Genomic DNA, 21000 nt, shown 5'->3' on the forward strand with positions numbered 1-21000 from the left:
TCACTGCACTGCCCATAGCATGTCCCCTCCTATCTCCTACTGGTCATCCAATCACTGCGCTGCCCATAGCATGTCCCCTCCTATCTCCTACTGGTCATCCAATCACTGCGCTGCCCATAGCATGTGCCCCACCTATCTCCTACTGGTCATCCAATCACTGCGCTGCCCATAGCATGTCCCCGCCTATCTCCTACAGTTCATCCAATCACTGCACTGCCCATAGCATGTCCCCGCCTATCTCCTACAGGTCATCCAATCACTGCACTGCCCATAGCATGTCCCCCTCCTATCTCCTACTGCTTATCCAATCACTGCGCTGCCCATAGCATGTCCCCGCCTATCTCCTACTGGTCATCCAATCACTGCGCTGCCCATAGCATGTCCCCCTCCCATCTCCTACTGGTCATCCAATCACTGCGCTGCCCATAGCATGTCCCCTCCTATCTCTTACTGGTCATCCAATCACTGCGCTGCCCATAACATGTCCCCTCCTATCTCCTACTGGTCATCCAATCACTGCGCTGCCCATAGCATGTCCCCTCCTATCTCCTACTGGTCATCCAATCACTGCGCTGTCCATAGCATGTCCCCCTCCTATCTCCTACTGGTCATCCAATCACTGCGCTGCCCATAACATGTCCCCTCCTATCTCCTACTGGTCATCCAATCACTGCGCTGCCCATAGCATGTTCCTCCTATCTCCTACTGGTCATCCAATCACTGCGCTGCCCATAGCATGTCCCCTCCTATCTCCTACTGGTCATCCAATCACTGCGCGGCCCATAGCATGTCCCCTCCTATATCCTACTGGTCATCCAATCACTGCGCTGCCCATAGCATGTCCCCTCCTATCTCCTACTGATCATCCAATCACTGCGCTGCCCATAGCATGTGCCCCTCCTATCTCCTACTGGTCATCCAATCACTGCGCTGCCCATAGCATGTCCTCCTCCTATCTCCTACTGGTCATCCAATCACTGCGCGGCCCATAGCATGTCCCCTCCTATATCCTACTGGTCATCCAATCACTGCGCTGCCCATAGCATGTCCCCTCCTATCTCCTACTGGTCATCCAATCACTGTGCTGCGCATAGCATTTCCCCCCTCCTATCTCCTACTGGTCATCCAATCACTGCGCTGCCCATAGCATGTCCCCGCCTATCTCCTACTGGTCATCCAATCACTGCGCTGCCCATAGCATGTCCTCCTCCTATCTCCTACTGGTCATCCAATCACTGCGCTGCCCATAGCATGTCCCCTCCTATCTCCTACTGGTCATCCAATTACTGCACTGCCCATAGCATGTCCCCCTCCTATCTCCTACTGGTCATCCAATCACTGCACTGCCCATAGCATGTCCCCTCCTATCTCCTACTGGTCATCCAATCACTGCACTGCCCATAGCATGTCCCCTCCTATCTCCTACTGGTCATCCAATCACTGCGCTGCCCATAGCATGTCCCCTCCTATCTCCTACTGGTCATCCAATCACTGCGCTGCCCATAGCATGTCCCCGCCTATCTCCTACTGGTCATCTAACCTCCCTCTATGCAGTAACTTATATACTGTAATGTGATCCTTATATGATTACTCCTAGTATATATTTGTACCTAGATAGTCCCAACCTATATAATATATAAGAAGACTGGCCTAATTGCCTTGTTTTATACTCTCTAGGTCAGGGGTTCTCAAACTCGGTCCTCAGAACCCCACACAGATCCCATTTTCCAGGTCACCAGCAGGTGCACAGGTGGAGCTAATTATTTAATTTGTAATTCGGTGAGAGAAAAACATGTACTGTGTGGGGTCCTGGGGACCGGGTTTGAGAACCTGTGCCCCAGATCTACCTGCATTCCAATTAGCATGAATGAATACGACCCTGGGATGAGCAGCCGGAGCCGCCACTCACTGGAGAGCGAGGTGTGCAGAGCGAACGTCTTCAGGCTGGTCAGTTCCTTCATCCGCGTCTCCTCCACACTGGCGCAGAAGATGTTCTCCCAGGCGTACAGCTTCAGCAGCTTAATACCCTTCAAGATCTCATTTGTTTTCTTCAGCCGCTCTGTGGAATAATCCTTCAATGGCAGGAAAACAACCGTGATGTCATATTGGCGGTAAAGTTACATAACAAGCAGTCATACACGCACACACACACGTGTAAGGCTGCAGGACGTGTGCGCTTCTGTGCCACCGCGTGCCAGCCTGCAGCTAATTCCAATGCATTTACAAAAGTCCTGAGGGCATAAATGGGGGAGCAAGGGCCGCACTGGCCTGAGCGGGGAGTTGGGGAGTTCTAAGGAAACCAACTGGAGATTAAGTATAAGGGGGGTATCCAATTAGCCCCAAAATTGTCTAAACCTTTGTGAATATAGTTACCCAATGGGTACATTCTGTAATAAGGCAATGCTACTAATGGTACATAGCACCCCCTTACTGCAGACCCCTAGACTCTCCCACAGGCTGACACCAGTATGGAAGCATTGCTCGGTCCAGGTAGGGGGTGCTGTGGATGGGGTTGCAGCACCCTACACCCCCATCTCAGTGGACCTAGGGCCATGTTTGGGGTCACAGGAGCTGCATGTGATGTCACACAGCCGCCGCGGCTCTCCCCCGTAGTGGCCTGAATATGCCTTCTGTTCCAGGCCACTCCATGGAACCGCTCGGGCCAACCCCTCCACGGTGCGTCGCCACACCAGTCGTATCATCGCTGCCCCTCCCACCATAATAACTTAAGCTGCGATCGCGAGGTGTTCACGCGCTGGCTCATTGGCCTAATTCAGTCAGGCCCAATGGAACAGATTCACACAACGGGTCTAAATAACACCCACAAATTTTAGATCACTGTAAAGATGACAAAGCCCCCACTACACCCCATCCACTTCCCAGGGCCCCACTTACTAGGGTATTCTTCTGAACTTCTGCAAGTTTTGTGGCAATGAAGTATTGTACAGGGGCGAGCAGGAGGATGACGGCGGCGCCCACTAAGGCACTACTACCCAGCATCTTGTACAGGAGGATAACTCCCATTATGATCTAAAAGAGACAAAGTAGTTACAAAGTTCTTTATTGCATTTGGAAAGTATCAGTACCGACATATTGCTGACATCAGACAGGATCAACATGCAATGGGCAGATTTACTAAGAATGTTAAAGCTTCAGGTTGTTGTTCGCATTGTCGGAGCGCAAAACACTTGAATTTCCCCTACAGAGGTGAGAAGCAGCCTTAGCCTTTTGTTATATAAGATACATATGACTACAAAAACAAAACATATTCAAAATGAACACAATGCCTAACAGAAAAAAACAGAAGGGTGACCCTGTAATCGTGGCGTGTGCTGCAATGTATGGAAGGGTGACCCATAATAGGGTCATATCATGGGGCAAACTGAGGCAGTTGCCTTACAGTTCAGAGCCCCCAGGGCATCAGGATTGGGAAATCTCTTTGCCCCGGCAGTAAGCGACATTGTAACATGGGAAATAAGATTTCAGTCATAAGCGGAGACTTTGCGATGACATCACACAACATTATCTCATCAGTGCCTCCAATCTTTATACAGCAATATAATAACATAAATGACATACTGTAGGAAAGTAACTTTGTAACTAACATGACATAATCATATGTCTGAGGCGTAACAGTAACCGTCCTGCAACCAGATCTAAACACAGCAGAAACATAACCACCTAATTCATCCATTCACATTTATGTGACGTTCCGGGTAAGATTTGGAAAAACGTCCGACCATATTAAACCAAGATTCCCTTACTTGGATGCTGTACCTGAACAGGCATAGCCCACAGATTGGGACACATGAAGAGGAACCACATCAGCTGGTTAGTCTCAATGGCCACCAAGTTGTTAATCTGCCCCAAGGTCATCTCCCCCATGGACATGTTGGAGGTGGAGAGCTTCAGAATCTTGTTATAGATCATGGCCTGGAAGCGAGAAGGAGGCAATGTTACCCAACAACGTTCTGATTATCATCGTTACAGCAATTCCTCCAAACGTAAACAAATCATGTTCTAGCAATCAGGGAGGTGATTGGGTACCAGCAATGCTCCGCGCAGATTAATCCCAGTCTCTATGGTGACATAGTATGAGGCCTGCAGGAACGTCCTCTGGAGGATCAGGGCCAGGAAGAGAAGAACAGCTAAAACATAATAGTTTTCCAGGAATTGATTGGAAGAGAGGAAGTGTACGTTCAGGAAGGTGTTGGTGGTGTTCTAGGAAAGGGGAGGGAATAATAATAATAAGAGTAAAGCAAGACAGGACACAAGCAGCTAAATTGCAACCACGTGGTCTACATGCAGGCCGCCATTGTACTGCGCTAACCAATATCCATGACAATGAAACAATCACTTCACTAGAGATGAGCAGATCACTTATCAATCGCTTCTTCACACCAAATTCGGATCTGAAAAGCGTCATTTTCACAGATATCTGGGATTTATATGATATCCAAAACACACAGAAATATGGTTTTGTCTTGCTTTGAGACCTGAATTTTGTGGGAAGAACCCAGTCAGGAACCAGTGACATCACTGATTCATGAGGTTCTCAGTCTACCAATTCACTAGGAACCAGTTGCATAAATGAGGTATGATTGAAAAATTCTTCATGTTATGGGATTCATACATACACTCTCTTCCATATCCTACACGACACCAAATACACAACAGCCTCAAAAATACCACTTGGTATCTAACCAAGATGGCAGCACAGGACCAACCGGTTATACTGTCTTAGGTTTGGAGTGGCGGCCCACCCCTGAATATTGTCTCTGTACCTAATACACTGATTTAGTCATTATGGAAGTTATAAAAATACCAACTTTGACTGTTATTATACTATAATATCCGATATCTATACTTTATATGACATATGCTGACAATCTGGATTGTATTTGAAAATGTTTCTTTATTGTATGTTTTATCCATGGTGCTTTAATAAAAAATGATTGGAAAAAAATGAGGCATGATCTTCTCGGCCTATCAGTTTTCTAGGAACCAGTGACATCACTGATGAAAAAGGTTCTCAGATTATTACTGCAATAGGAATTAGTGTATCACTGTGATGTAAGGTTATCAGCTTATCAGTTCACCAATAAGCTAGAAACCAGTGATGTCACATAGACATATGAACGGGAGTTTCTCAGCTTATCAGTTCACCAATAAGCTAGAAACCAGTGATGTCACTGAGAAATATGAGCTGGAGGTTCTCAGCCTATCGGTTCACCAATAATCTAGAAGCCAGTGATGTCACATAGACATATGAACGGGAGTTTCTCAGCCTATCAGTTCACCAATAAGCTAGAAACCAGTGATGTCACATAGACATATGAACGGGAGTTTCTCAGCTTATCAGTTCACCAATAAGCTAGAAACCAGTGATGTCACTGAGACATATGAGCGGGAGGTTCTCAGCCTATCAGTTCTCCAATAAGCTAGAAACCAATTATGTCACTGAGACATATGAATGGGAGGTTCTCAGCCTATCACTTCACCAATAAGCTAGAAACTAGTGATGTCACTGAGACATATGAGCTGGAGGTTCTCAGCCTATCAGTTCACCAATAAGCTAGAAACCAGTGATGTCACTGAGACATATGAGCTGGAGGTTCTCAGCCTATCAGTTCACCAATAAGCTAGAAACCAATTATGTCACTGAGACATATGAACGGGAGGTTCTCAGCCTATCAGTTCTCCAATAAGCTAGAAACCAATTATGTCACTGAGACATATGAACGGGAGGTTCTCAGCCTATCAGTTCACCAATAAGCTAGAAACTAGTGATGTCACTGAGACATATGAGCTGGAGGTTCTCAGCCTATCAGTTCACCAATAAGCTAGAAACCAGTGATGTGACTGAGACATATGAGCTGGAGGTTATCAGCCTATCAGTTTACCAATAAGCTAGACACCAGTGATGTCACTGAGACATATGAGCTGAAGGTTCTCAGCCTATCAGTTCACCAATAAGCTAGAAACCAGTGATGTCACTGAGACATATGAGCTGGAGGTTCTCAGCCTATTAATTCCTCAATAAGCTAGATACCAGTGATGTCACTGAGACATATGAGCGGGAGGTTCTCAGCCTATCAGTTCACCAATAAGCTAGAAACTAGTGATGTCACTGAGACATATGAGCTGGAGGTTCTCAGCCTATCAGTTCACCAATAAGCTAGAAACCAATGATGTTACTGAGACATATGAACGGGAGGTTCTCAGCCTATCAGTTCACCAATAAGCTAGAAACTAGTGATGTCACTGAGACATATGAGCTGGAGGTTCTCAGCCTATCAGTTCACCAATAAGCTAGAAACCAATTATGTCACTGAGACATGTGAATGTGAGGTTCTCAGCCTATCAGTTCACCAATAAGCTAGAAACCAGTGATGTCACTAAGACATATGAGCTGGAGGTTCTCAGCCTATCAGTTCACCAATAAGATAGAAACCAGTGATGTCACTGAGACATATGAGCTGGAGGTTATCAGCCTATCAGTTCACCAATAAGCTAGAAACCAGTGATGTCACTGAGACATATGAGTGGGAGGTTCTCAGCCTATCAGTTCCCCAATAAGCTAGAAACCAGTGATGTCACTGAGACATATGAGCTGGAGGTTCTCAGCCTATCAGTTCCCCAATAACCTAGAAACCAGTGATGTCACTGAGACATATGAGCGGGAGGTTCTCAGCCTATCAGTTCACCAATAACCTAGAAACCAGTGATGTCACTGAGACATATGAGTGGGAGGTTCTCAGCCTATCAGTTCCCCAATAAGCTTGAAACCAGTGATGTCACTGAGACATATGAGCGGGAGGTTCTCAGCCTATCAGTTCACCAATAACCTAGAAACCAGTGATGTCACTGAGACATATGAGCGGGAGGTTCTCAGCCTATGAATATACTAGGAACCAATGACATCACTAGTCTAGTGTTTAGTGAATGGACAGGTTGGGAGCCTCATGTGTCTTATGTTAACATTAAAACCCATAACAGAAGACCCAACGGGGCCAGGCTCGGTCTTCAATATAGCATCCCCCGCATCATTTACTTGTTATCGTTCACAAAATGACCCCCACGAATGACCATAACACATATTATCACACGACTCAGGAGACAGAAACGGGTGGATTTCGTCTGTCTCTAGGCGGAGGTCGCACAGCACGGAAGCTCTCAGACGACTTACTGTTTCTTGTACGGTGGTGGTGTTCTTGTTGATGGCCTCAAGTTGCTGCACGATCCCCGAGATACAGAGAGGACCAGCGAACCCCAGCAGGTCGGCCAGATACCGAAATGTGCTGCTGAGCAGGATAGGGCGGCCGAACGCTTTGTATATGGCCAGCCAGATAGAGGGGGTCTTGTGCGGCTGATCAATCACCTTTTTCTGTGTGGGAGATTAGGAATAAGCAGTAAAATCATTAATTGGCTCAATGGCGTCATCGTTCAGGAACCGTATCTCCTGTGATAATCATCTGACATAGGAAATCGCTGATGGACCGTACATGCGCGGCAGCCATTGCCAGAGAGGATCCCCGGGATCCCTCTCCCAGCGCATAGGCTACAGCAGCACAATGCCATCTGCCAGCGGACAGCATAGCGCAGCCCATGGAAATGTAGGGAACGCAGCAGATATCGGACACATTGGGGTGATCATTGATATTTATGGATATCTGTCGAAAATTTGAGTTTTCACGGTCACAAATAGTTCATGATAAATGGGCCTCTATGTTTTCAGTGGTTAGCAACTATGCTGGGACTTGTAGTTCCATAAAGGTGTAGAGCTACAGGTTGCTTTGTGTGGTATTAATGTATGTATATAAGACTACAGTGCGCACAGTCGCCACAGCGTTCCTGCGCTATTTGGAGCAAGGCGATTGGTGCGACTTTAACACTACACCACGGTTAGTGACCAGTACTTTTTCTGTATTTTGCATTTTATGCGCATTGTCAGTGGCTGGCAGTGCAGCGGGGTAACTAGATGAGCACCTTAAGCAAAAGGAGACGAGGCACGAGGTGCGGTTTGGTGACACATATAACAACGCTGACTTTGCCCTTTATCCGGGATTCAGTGAACCTTTGGGACAAGCTTCCAAAAGATAAATAAACCAAAAACAAATAAAGGAAAATGAAAACTTTGCCATGAAGCAACAGGAGCAGTGATCCTGGGCCCTGCGCCATCAATGTTCTGCCATCTGAGAACAGACGCTGTGATTCCTGCTGTGTGAGCCAGCGCGAAGCTCTGTTACCGTCAGCGCCGCGGTTAGTGTTTTCTGGAGCCAAAACAAGAATCGTCCTTAGAACAAGTGCCCCCCGGCATTGGGGCGAGCGTGATGGACTCCTGAGCAATCTGAGAACCAGAGACTTGTTTAAAACACAGATCACAAAGCACCTCGCCTCACAATGGAAACAGGCAGCGACTGCCAAATCTCAGTATATAAGACATGACTGCCCCCAATGCCTGCACTACAGATAATACACTTAACCCTCTCCGCATGCAGCGCCGCTGGTCTTACACGTGGCCTGGACACGGTACTAGACGGGACGGGGACAATGCAGTACACGTGGCCTGGACACGGTACTAGACGGGAAGGGGACAATGCTGTACACGTGGCCTGGACACGGTATTAGACGGGAAGGGGACAATGCTGTACACGTGGCCTGGACACTGTACTAGACGGGATGGGGACAATGCTGTACACGTGGCCTGGACACGGTACTAGACGGGACGGGGACAATGCTGTACACATGGCCTGGACACGGTACTAGACGGGATGGTGACAATGCTGTACACGTGGCCTGGACGCGGTACTAGACGGGACGGGGACAATGCTGTACACGTGGCCTTGACACGGTACTAGACGGGATGGTGACAATGCTGTACACGTGGCCTGGACACAGTACTAGACGGGACGTGGACAATGCTGTACACGTGGCCTGGACACGGTACTAGACGGGATGGTGACAATGCTGTACACGTGGCCTGGACACTGTACTAGACGGGACGGGGACAATGCTGTACACGTGGCCTGGACACGGTACTAGACGGGATGGTGACAATGCTGTACACGTGGCCTGGACACGGTACTAGACGGGACGGGGACAATGCTGTACACGTGGCCTTGACACGGTACTAGACGGGATGGTGACAATGCTGTACACGTGGCCTGGACACAGTACTAGACGGGACGGGGACAATGCTGTACACGTGGCCTGGACACGGTACTAGACTGGATGGTGACAATGCTGTACACGTGGCCTGGACACTGTACTAGACGGGACGGGGACAATGCTGTACACGTGGCCTGGACACGGTACTAGACGGGACGGGGACAATGCTGTACACGTGGCCTGGACACGGTACTAGACGGGATGGTGACAATGCTGTACACGTGGCCTGGACACGGTACTAGACGGGACGGGGACAATGCTGTACACGTGGCCTGGACACGGTACTAGACGGGACGGGGACAATGCTGTACACGTGGCCTGGACACGGTACTAGACGGGACGGTGACAATGCTGTACAGCTATTTTTAGTTATATAGTGATGCTGGGCAGGTGGATGAAGCAGGACACAGAAATAGATCATTGAGGCACAACAGGAGGCCCTAGGGCCACATTCAGCTTTCCAAGCCCCTGGGGGCATGGGCTGGTGTGCCGTAATGTGGCCATATTGGTAATACCATGGCACTGGATGAATGCTGTCCAGCTGAAGGGGCACCACAGTTTATTGGGGAGATTTTGGCTGCACCTCCTTTACCCCCAGACGGGCACGTACCTGGGTCCTCTGTACCTCTTCCAAGGCCGGCTCTCTGTGCTCTGATAATTTGGGGAATTTAAATTAAAGTTCTGTTCTGTAATCTTCATTCACCTGTTGCCACTGGCAATAACGCATTGGGCAGAGGATTGGCACCAACCATTATAAGTACTGCTCAATAAACGTTACCTTCTGCTCCGCGTACGCGTTTTTGAGGCAGACGTAGTTGGTGAGGGCCCTCATCGCGATGGGCAACTTTCCGATCGTCTTTAAGTCGATGGGTCTCTTGTGCGCGGAGACGATGAGCGTGTTCATCCACCAGTACGTCGCTTTGGAAAGCAAGTTGACGAATGGTTGAAGGAACCTTACGCCCAGGTCTTGCAGATCCTCAGGGGGTTTGACTTTCTGGGGGCTTATGGAAAAGACGTATTTCTGGAAGAAGAGAGGGGTAATACATAAGAGGTGTCCCAGCGGACGAACAGACAGCGCGCAGAGAAAAATAACCTACCCGGACTCTAATGACATTAATCTCCACCGCCATCAGGAGCCCGTACAGGATGACCATCAACCCGGTGATGCAGAATCGCAACTGGTTCAGACCGATGCCAATCTCACAATATTTCACCAGCTTAATTGTTTTGGCTACAAAGGCCAGCACCCAATAGAGGAAGAGAGCTGGGTAAGGGCGACACAAGGACATAAATCAGGTGATAGACCTCCCAACTTAGCGGCACCACTAAGGCATGTGAGGCTATCGTCAGACATCTTGGCCACCGGATCCCTGGACCTCGCCCCGTGTGAAGCTCTATGCACATTTCACAGTGCAGAATATTTGCTCTTACCTAATAAGAGTTTGGGGAAGTTGGACGTCTCAATATTATGGTAATAGATGATGGAGGTTGTTGCTGCGATGAATCCGATAATCGCCGGCATGAACAGGTGGAGATGCCGGGAGTCCATTTCCCTACATAGAACGATGTAAGGGCATCACTGATACAGATGGACCAATCACACCGCAGCTAAATGTTTTCATTATTAAATATGATTACAAAATCCCTTTAATGCCTCGTAGCATCATTCTAATATTTATTATACAACTATCAGTTATTATAAAGCCTGTTCCATGATATTTATATATATATATATATATATATATATATATATGGGCTCAGTGTACTAAGCCTTGGAGAGAGGTAGTGTATCAGCCAACCAATCAGAGGCAAAACTCTGGGAGGCAATGGAGTCATCTGCCGCCAGGCTCCTGCTCCCAAGGGGCACCTCTCCTCCTCTGCAAGTTTAAATCCAGCAATTGAAAGCCATCGATATTGCTTTTATGGCATTCTGAAATATATATGCATTTGCTCTTGGGGGGGGGGGGGGGGGACTGGCACCAATATAGATCTTGCCTCTGGGCATCTGGGGCGAACTTACGCTGAAGTGCTGAAGAGGGAGGAGAGAGACGAAGAATCGAGAGGAACACCCAGGCAGCACCGAGAACATCTAGTATGTATAGTATAAATGTGATTATATGTAAGAGATGGGCCTGGCGCGGACTCACCTGTCTGACACCACACCCTCCGCGATCTCGCAGACATGGACAAACAGCAGCACAAAGGTCAGCAGCCACCGCAGGTTGTGTCCGGGGAAGTGCAGCCAGGTATTGTGATGAATCTGGACCTTGGAACTCTGACTTCCCCATCCTGCACCGTTTAGGAGAATGAAGAGAGATAAATGATCCACCAATCAGGAATGAGGAGGCACCAGACCCACCCACCAGGGGCTACTAATCAAAATAACTGTCATACTGATGAATGTGTCCCCACCCACTGGGCACAGTGCTACTTCCAATCCCCCAGGACTATGTCAGTGTCTGCGCATTGTGCCGTGTCCTCTCCTGTATGGGAGGTGACGTCTTCGTACCTGCTCCAGAGACCTCTGACATCCTGACTCACCAGCAGGACACGAGTCGCTCTATGTGTGATGGTGGCAGATACAAGGCATATTGGGGTGAGTCACAGGACACTTTCCATGTAGGAAGAATAAAGCACCGGAAGTCTGGACAGATCCTCAGAAGGCACCCCAGTCCCACCTCAGACCAGCCACAAGATGACACACCCAGGCTCAGGTGGGGAAGGTGAAGGCACCCCAGTCCTACCTCAGACCAGCCACAAGATGATACACCCAGGCTTAGATGGGTTAGGTGAAGGCACCCCAGTCCTACCTCAGACCAGCCACAAGATGATACACCCAGGCTTAGGTGGGTTAGGTGAAGGCACCCCAGTCCCACCTCAGACCAGCTACAAGATGATACACCCAGGCTCAGGTGGGGAAGGTGAAGGCACCCCAGTCCTACCTCAGACCAGCTACAAGATGATACACCCAGGCTCAGGTGGGGAAGGTGAAGGCACCCCAGTCCTACCTCAGACCAGCCACAAGATGATACACCCAGGCTTAGATGGGTTAGGTGAAGGCACCCCAGTCCTACCTCAGACCAGCAACAAGATGATACACCCAGGCTTAGGTGGGTTAGGTGAAGGCACCCCAGTCCTACCTCAGACCAGCAACAAGATGATACACCTAGGCTTAGGTGGGTTAGGTGAAGGCACCCCAGTCCTACCTCAGACCAGCCACAAGATGATACACTCAGGCTTAGGTGGGTTAGGTGAAGGCACCCCAGTCCTACCTCAGACCAGCCACAAGATGATACACCCAGGCTCAGGTGGGGAAGGTGAAGGCACCCCAGTCCCACCTCAGACCAGCTGCAAAATGATACACCCAGGCTTATGTGGGTAGGTGATAGATCCCCAATCCCACCTCAGACCAGCCACAACATGATTCACCCAGGCTTAGGTGAGGTAAGTGATAGATCCCCAATCCCTCCTCAAACCAGCTGCAAGATGATACACCCAGGCTTAGGTGGGGTAGAAGAAGACACCCCAATCCCACCTCAGACCTGCCACAAGACGATACACCCAGGCTCAGGTGGGGTAGGTGAAGGCACCCCGGTCCCACCTCAGGACAGCCACTAGAGTGGGGATCCTGACATTTCCATTACAGGGTGCAGGGGCTGAAGGCCAGACATATCTTACACTGATCCCTATGGACCTCTACACTCAGGGCCAGGTCACTCACCTATGAATAGGATTGGGAAGGTTATGAAGAGCAGGAAGACGTGGGGGACCAGGTTCAGGGCGTCCAGGAAGCAGATGTTGTTCAGCACCCCATTATTCACGTTGTACGAGGTCTTGGTGTTGTTGCCACAGAACGAGAGGCTCATATCTCCAGATGGAGCAGGTGCTATGGAATCACTGCTGGTAACGGTAGGGGGAACAATATTATATGTTATTATTGTTCTGTGAGGAAATCAGCGATGTGACGTTAGTAAATATCCCTCAGAGCTCTTATACAGGTAACTAAATCAAAGAAAATGCCGAAGATCTTATATTACATACATGTGGCGTGATAATCGCATGTAATCCAATAACACATTCTAAAGACATTTCATTTTCCACCAATATTTTCAGCGTCCGCCATGTTCCGAAGGCTATTTTCACCACTGCGCATGCGCGGCGGCCATTTTGGCTGCAATTTTTACCACAGATGCAGCGCCTGATGCGGGACTCAGGAAAATAAGTATTAAAACATGGGAGCGATGTAATGTGGGGGCCCTGGACTCATTGGCCCTTATTCAGATATGATTGCAGTACAAATTTGTTCTCAAAATGGGCAAAACCATGTGTACTGCAGGTGGGGCAGATGTAACATGTGCAGAGAGAGTTACATTTGGGTGGGGTGTGGTGAAACTGAAATCTAAATTGCAGAGTTATAATAATGAAGCCAGTATTTACCCTGCACAGAAACAACATAACTCACACAAATCTAACTAACTCTGCACATGTTACATCTGCCCCACCTGCAGTGCACATGGTTTTGCCCATTTTGAGAACAAATTTGTACTGCGATCAGATCTGAATAAGGGCCTTTGTGCCCAGTATAGATACCCTTACGGGTGAGGAGAATACTATTACATAGAATGCCGACATGTACTAATGAGTCAGAGCGATGAATGACTTTTATTAATGCTTAGTATTTGTGTCAGCATTCCCCCGTCGTCTCGCAGGTGGCAGCAGAAGACGCGGCCTCATCGCCGCTCGCAGTTCCATTTCCCGTTACGATGATAAAATCTCCATTCAACAAATTGAGATTTATTTAGTTTAGAAGCGGCGCAGCTGCGTCCATTCATCCCCAGTGAAATATGCTTATGTCGCTGAGGGAACGTAATCTCCACTTGGCGACGTTCCGGGCCAGCTTTGTGTTCCCGCTCGCTGCATGTGATATATTGTCAGCAGAGGATTCCAGACGATGTTTCTGTGTTTACATGTCTGCTAATTGTCCCGGTTCTATCCACCTAGCGGACGCAGTATCGATAGAATGGGAGACCCCCGGCTGCGATCTGACCACGGTGCTTCCACATTTCCGGAAGGGACCGAAGACCGTTCTACAAAGACCTATTGGACATAAGATGGACCAGAAGTGGCCACATTGACCCATGAAGATGGATTCAGATTATTACAGCAAATGACGCTGGTGTAGATCATGGGTCTTCAAACTGCGGCCCTCCAGATGTTGTGAAACTACATGTCCCAGCATGCATTGCCACATTTTTTCCTATAAGAGCATGCCAAAACTGTCAGGGCATGCTGGGACATGTAGTTCCACAACATCTGGAGGGCCGCAGTTCGAAGACCCATGGTGTAGATCATCAGTATATTAGGGAGATAACAAACCCTCCGAGGGACATTATTATAGGTATCCGCTCTCATCCACACCCATAACCTGCTTCCAGTCATGGGCCCTTATTCTGGTTGGTGCGGCCGGAGCCGCACACGGTGCTCCGGCCGCACAAACCAATCCCCGCCCACGAGACGGATCGCCACGGCCGTCCGTACACGGACGGCTGGCGATCCGCATAAAAATGGTGGAGGCGTACGCCTCCACCATGGTGGGAGCTGCCCCCTGCATTCGATGGTCGTCGACCATCGAAGGCAGGTCCGCACGCCCCAGCAGCTCCCGCAAGCTGAGACCACACGGACAATCGTCCGTGTGCTAGCTTGTATGGGGGCTGAGAGCTGACATCCGGCGACGTCAGCTTTCCGCCCCCATGAGTTGCGTCATACCCTCATTACCATGCATACGCCCCGCGTTTGCATGGGAACGCCCATGAAACGCGGGGCGTACACATAGGGAAATGAGGGTATGAAGCCCCTCACGCCCCTATACGCCCCCTTTGCGGCGGACGAAATACGTCTGCGGCGAAGGGGGCTGCACATGCGCAGATTGACCTCTGCGCATGTGCAGAATAAAAACATCGGCGGTACGGCCGCACGCGGGCCGTACCGCCCGAACCAGAATAAGGGCCATGGTGTCCCTCTAGATTGTAAGCTCCTTGGAGCAGGACCCTCCTCCCTCCTCTCTCACACTACTATTACACCTCTCTCCCACTCGCTTGTAATCATTCATCTCCACCAACGGCAGCCCTTGGGTTCCTCTGTCTAGGAGCAATTCTGTGACTGAGTGTTTGTGGCTTCCTCTCCCAGCGTGTCAGGCCGATTGCTGAATGTTAGGATTGTCTGACGTATGGTTACAGAAACCTGATACATGCCAGTGATTCCCCAGGCCTGAGAGCTTACTGACACAGGCCGGAGAGCTTACTGACACAGACCCGAGAGCTTACTGTCACAGGCCGGAGAGCTTACTGACACAGGCAGAGAGCTTACTGACACAGGCAGAGAGCTTACTGACACAGGCCGGAGAGCTTACTGACACAGGCCGGAGAGCTTACTGACACAGGCCGGAGAGCTTACTGACACAGGCCGGAGAGCTTACTGACACAGGCCCGAGAGCTTACTGACACAGGCCAGAGAGCTTACTGACACAGGCAGAGAGCTTACTGACACAGGCCGGAGAGCTTACTGACACAGGCCGGAGAGCTTACTGACACAGGCCAGTGAGCTTACTGACACAGGCCGGAGAGCTTACTGACACAGGCTGGAGAGCTTACTGACACAGGCCGGAGAGCTTACTGACACAGGCCGGAGAGCTTACTGACACAGGCAGAGAGCTTACTGACACAGGCCGGAGAGCTTACTGACACAGGCCGGAGAGCTTACTGACACAGGCCAGAGAGCTTACTGACACAGACCCGAGAGCTTACTGTCACAGGCCGGAGAGCTTACTGACACAGGCAGAGAGCTTACTGACACAGGCAGAGAGCTTACTGACACAGGCCGGAGAGCTTACTGACACAGGCCGGAGAGCTTACTGACACAGACCTGAGAGCTTACTGACACAGACCAGGTAGCTTCCTGACACAGGCCGGAGAGCTTACTGACACAGGCCGGAGAGCTTACTGACACAGGCCGGAGAGCTTACTGACACAGGCCGGAGAGCTTACTGACACAGGCCGGAGAGCTTACTGACACAGGCCCGAGAGCTTACTGACACAGGCCAGAGAGCTTACTGACACAGGCAGAGAGCTTACTGACACAGGCCGGAGAGCTTACTGACACAGGCCGGAGAGCTTACTGACACAGGCCAGTGAGCTTACTGACACAGGCCGGAGAGCTTACTGACACAGGCCGGAGAGCTTACTGACACAGGCCGGAGAGCTTACTGACACAGGCCGGAGAGCTTACTGACACAGGCAGAGAGCTTACTGACACAGGCCGGAGAGCTTACTGACACAGGCCGGAGAGCTTACTAACACAGGCAGAGAGCTTACTGACACAGGTCGGAGAGCTTACTGACACAGACCTGAGAGCTTACTGACACAGACCAGGTAGCTTACTGACACAGGCCGGAGAGCTTACTGACACAGACCAGAGAGCTTACTGACACATGCCGGAGAGCTTACTGACACATGCCGGAGAGCTTACTGACACAGGCCGGAAAACTTACTGACACAGACCTGAGAGCTTACTGACACAGACCAGGTAGCTTCCTGAAACAGGCCGGAGAGCTTACTGACACAGGCCGGAGAGCTTACTGACACAGACCAGAGAGCTTACTGACACATGCCGGAGAGCTTACTGACACAGGCCGGAGAGCTTACTGACACAGACCAGAGAGCTTACTGACACATGCCGGAGAGCTTACTGACACATGCCGGAGAGCTTACTGACACAAGTCAGAGAGCTTACTGACATGCCTGAGAGCTTACTGACACATGCCGGAGAGCTTATTGACACAGGCCAGAGAGCTTACTGACACAGACCTGAGAGCTTACTGACACAGACCTGAGAGCTTACTGACACAGACCAGGTAGCTTCCTGACACAGGCCGGAGAGCTTACTGACACAGGCCGGAGAGCTTACTGACACAGACCAGAGAGCTTACTGACACATGCCGGAGAGCTTACTGACACATGCCGGAGAGCTTACTGACACAAGTCAGAGAGCTTACTGACACAGGCCGGAGAGCTTACTGACACAGACCAGAGAGCTTACTGACACATGCCGGAGAGCTTACTGACACAGGCCGGAGAGCTTACTGACACAGACCAGAGAGCTTACTGACACATGCCGGAGAGCTTACTGACACATGCCGGAGAGCTTACTGACACAAGTCAGAGAGCTTACTGACATGCCTGAGAGCTTACTGACACATGCCGGAGAGCTTATTGACACAGGCCAGAGAGCTTACTGACACAGACCTGAGAGCTTACTGACACAGACCTGAGAGCTTACTGACACAGAACAGGTAGCTTCCTGACACAGGCCGAAGAGCTTACTGACACAGGCCGGAGAGCTTACTGACACAGACCAGAGAGCTTACTGACACATGCCGGAGAGCTTACTGACACATGCCGGAGAGCTTACTGACACAAGTCAGAGAGCTTACTGACATGCCTGAGAGCTTACTGATACAGGCCGGAGAGCTTACTGACACAAGCTGGAGAGCTTACTGACACATGCGGACAGGGTATCGACACAGGTAAGAGTGCTTACTGACACAGAAGGAGAGCTTACTGACACAAAAGGAGAGCTTACTGACACAGATGGAGAGCTTACTGACACAAAAGGAGAGCTTACTGACACAGAGGGGTGCTTACTGACACAGGCCAGAGAGCTTACTGACTATAATGTGTGTGTGTGTATATATATATATATATATATATATATATATATATATATAATGTATATACAATGCAGGACACAATATATATATATAATGTATACCCCAGTGCAAGATACAATGTATGTATAATGTATACCCCAGTGCAAGACACAATGTATGTATAATGTATACTCCAGTGCAGGACACAATGTACAAAGGCCCTTATTCAGATCTGATCACAGTACAAATTAGTTCTCAAAATGGGCAAAACCATGTGCACTGCAGGTGGGGCAAATGTAACATGTATAGAGAGAGAGAGTTAGATTTGTGTGAGTTATTTTGTTTCTGTGCAGGGTAAATACTGGCTGCATTATTCTTACACTGCAATTTAGATTTCAGTTTCAACACACCCCACCCAAATGTACCTGCAGTACACATGGTTTTGCCCATTGTGAGAACTAATTCGTACTGCGATCGGATCTGAATAAGGGCCATAATGTATATACTGTATAGGACACAGACCGTCCAGGGATATGGTGAGGACTATACAGGGGTAGGTATATACAGTCCTGGGACATTGTGAGGACTATACGGGGGTAGGTATATACAGTCCTGGGACATGGTGAGGACTATACGAGGGTAGGTATATACAGTCCTGGGACATGGCGAGGACTATACAGGGGTAGGTATATACAGTCAGACATGGTGAGGACTATACAGGGGTAGGTATATACTGTCCTGGGACATGGTGAGGACTATACAGGGGTAGGTATATACAGTCCTGGGACATTGTGAGGACTATACAGGGGTAGGTATATACAGTCCTGGGACATGGTGAGGACTATACAGGGGTAGGTATATACAGTCCTAGGACATGGTGAGGACTATACGGGGGTAGGTATATACAGTCCTGGGACATTGTGAGGACTATACGGGGGTAGGTATATACAGTCCTGGGACATGGTGAGGACTATACAGGGGTAGGTATATACAGTCCTGGGACATGGTGAGGACTATACGGGGGTAGGTATATACAGTCCTGGGACATGACGAGGACTATACAGGGGTAGGTATATACAGTCCTGGGACATGGTGAGGACTGTACAGGGGTAGGTATATACAGTCCTAGGACATGGCGAGGACTATACAGGGGTAGGTATATACAGTCCTGGGACATTGTGAGGACTATACGGGGGTAGGTATATACAGTCCTGGGACATGGTGAGGACTATACAGGGGTAGGTATATACAGTCCTGGGACATGGTGAGGACTGTACAGGGGTAGGTATATACAGTCCTAGGACATGGCGAGGACTATACAGGGGTAGGCATATACAGTCCTGGGACATGGCGAGGACTATACAGGGGTAGGTATATACAGTCCTGGGACATGGTGAGGACTATACAGGGGTAGGTATATACAGTACAGGGACATGGTGAGGACTATACAGGGGTAGGTATATACAGTCCTGGGACATGGCGAGGACTATACAGGGGTAGGTATATACAGTCCTGGGACATGGTGAGGACTATACAGGGGTAGGTATATACAGTCCTGGGACATGGTGAGGACTATACAGGGGTAGGTATATACAGTCCAGGGACATGGCAAGGACTATACAGGGGTAGGTATATACAGTACAGGGACATGGTGAGGACTATACAGGGGTAGGTATATACAGTCCTGGGACATGGTGAGGACTGTACAGGGGTAGGTATATACAGTACAGGGACATGGTGAGGACTATACAGGGGTAGGTATATACTGTTCTGGGACATGGTGAGGACTATACAGGGGTAGGTATATACAGTCCTGGGACATGGCGAGGACTATACAGGGGTAGGTATATACAGTCAGACATGGTGAGGACTATACAGGGGTAGGTATATACTGTCCTGGGACATGGTGAGGACTATACAGGGGTAGGTATATATACAGTCCTGGGACATGGTGAGGACAATACAAGGGTAGGTATATACAGTCCTGGGACATGGCGAGGACTATACAGGGGTAGGTATATACAGTCCTGGGACATGGCGAGGACTATACAGGGGTAGGTATATACAGTCCTGGGACATGGCGAGGAATATACAGGGGTAGGTATATACAGTCCTGGGACATGGCGAGGACTATACAGGGGTAGGTATATACAGTCCTGGGACATGGTGAGGACTATACAGGGGTAGGTATATACAGTCCTGGGACATGGCGAGGACTATACAGGGGTAGGTATATACAGTCCTGGGACATGACGAGGACTATACAGGGGTAGGTATATACAGTCCTAGGACATGGCGAGGACTATACAGGGGTAGGTATATACAGTCCTAGGACATGGCGAGGACTATACAGGGGTAGGTATATACAGTACAGGGACATGGCGAGGACTATACAGGGGTAGGTATATACAGTACAGGGACATGGCGAGGACTATACAGGGGTAGGTATATACAGTACAGGGACATGGCGAGGACTATACAGGGGTAGGTATATACAGTACAGGGACATGGCGAGGACTATACAGGGGTAGGTATATACAGTACAGGGACATGGCGAGGACTATACAGGGGTAGGTATATACAGTACAGGGACATGGCGAGGACTATAAAGGGGTAGGTAAGGCAGACAGAAACACAACACCCTTTCCTGCCCATACAGAGAACATTTCCCCCTCAGCCTGTGCTGGTGCCATGTGGCTCCTAGGGGACACAGTCACACGCTTACCTTGTGGGGGCCCAGGCTCCAGGTGGCTGTGTTGTCTCTGGGGGGCTCAGGAACATGGAGGAATCTGTGAGTGGATTATTTTTAGGCTGTGAGATCAGTTGCTGTCTCCTATCCAGTTTCCTGACAGATCTCCCATCCCCACTCTCCGCACTTACTGGGAGCTGTGGGAACTTCAGTATAAGCAGGAAGCTGCAGCCTCCCCAGCTGGGTGTAGTGGTGCCCCTGCCTCATGGGGGGCTCTGCCTATACAGGGTATATATGGGGGGGGCTCTGCCTTTACAGGGTATATATGGGGTTCTGCCTATACAGGGTATATATATGGGGGGCTCTGCCTGTACAGGGTATATATGGGGGGCTCTGCCTGTACAGGGTATATATGGGGGGGGGGGGGGGGCTCTGC

General features: G+C 49.5%; 1 protein-coding gene across 1 annotated transcript in view; it reads right to left on the bottom strand.

Annotated features, from left to right (window-relative positions):
- Window positions 1–20770, bottom strand: part of LOC146072199 (ATP-binding cassette sub-family C member 9-like) — a gene marked incomplete at its 3' end in the record, with an annotated part of 107680 nt that extends 86910 nt beyond the window's left edge. The window contains exons 1-11 of the mRNA XM_083179527.1: window positions 20601–20770; window positions 12893–13071; window positions 11319–11460; window positions 10603–10724; window positions 10269–10435; window positions 9950–10192; window positions 7190–7387; window positions 4048–4221; window positions 3778–3933; window positions 2896–3030; window positions 1910–2072 (exon numbers count right to left, since the gene is read on the bottom strand). Coding sequence (XP_083035653.1) covers window positions 1910–2072; window positions 2896–3030; window positions 3778–3933; window positions 4048–4221; window positions 7190–7387; window positions 9950–10192; window positions 10269–10435; window positions 10603–10724; window positions 11319–11460; window positions 12893–13071; window positions 20601–20656 — 1735 coding nt within the window. The remainder of the gene's footprint in view (window positions 1–1909; window positions 2073–2895; window positions 3031–3777; window positions 3934–4047; window positions 4222–7189; window positions 7388–9949; window positions 10193–10268; window positions 10436–10602; window positions 10725–11318; window positions 11461–12892; window positions 13072–20600) is intronic.
- Window positions 20771–21000: the final 230 nt, after the last annotated feature.

The sequence above is a fragment of the Crinia signifera genome, chromosome 4 (genome assembly GCF_055691185.1).
Source record: "Crinia signifera chromosome 4, ASM5569118v1, whole genome shotgun sequence".
Lineage (NCBI taxonomy): Eukaryota > Metazoa > Chordata > Amphibia > Anura > Myobatrachidae > Crinia > Crinia signifera.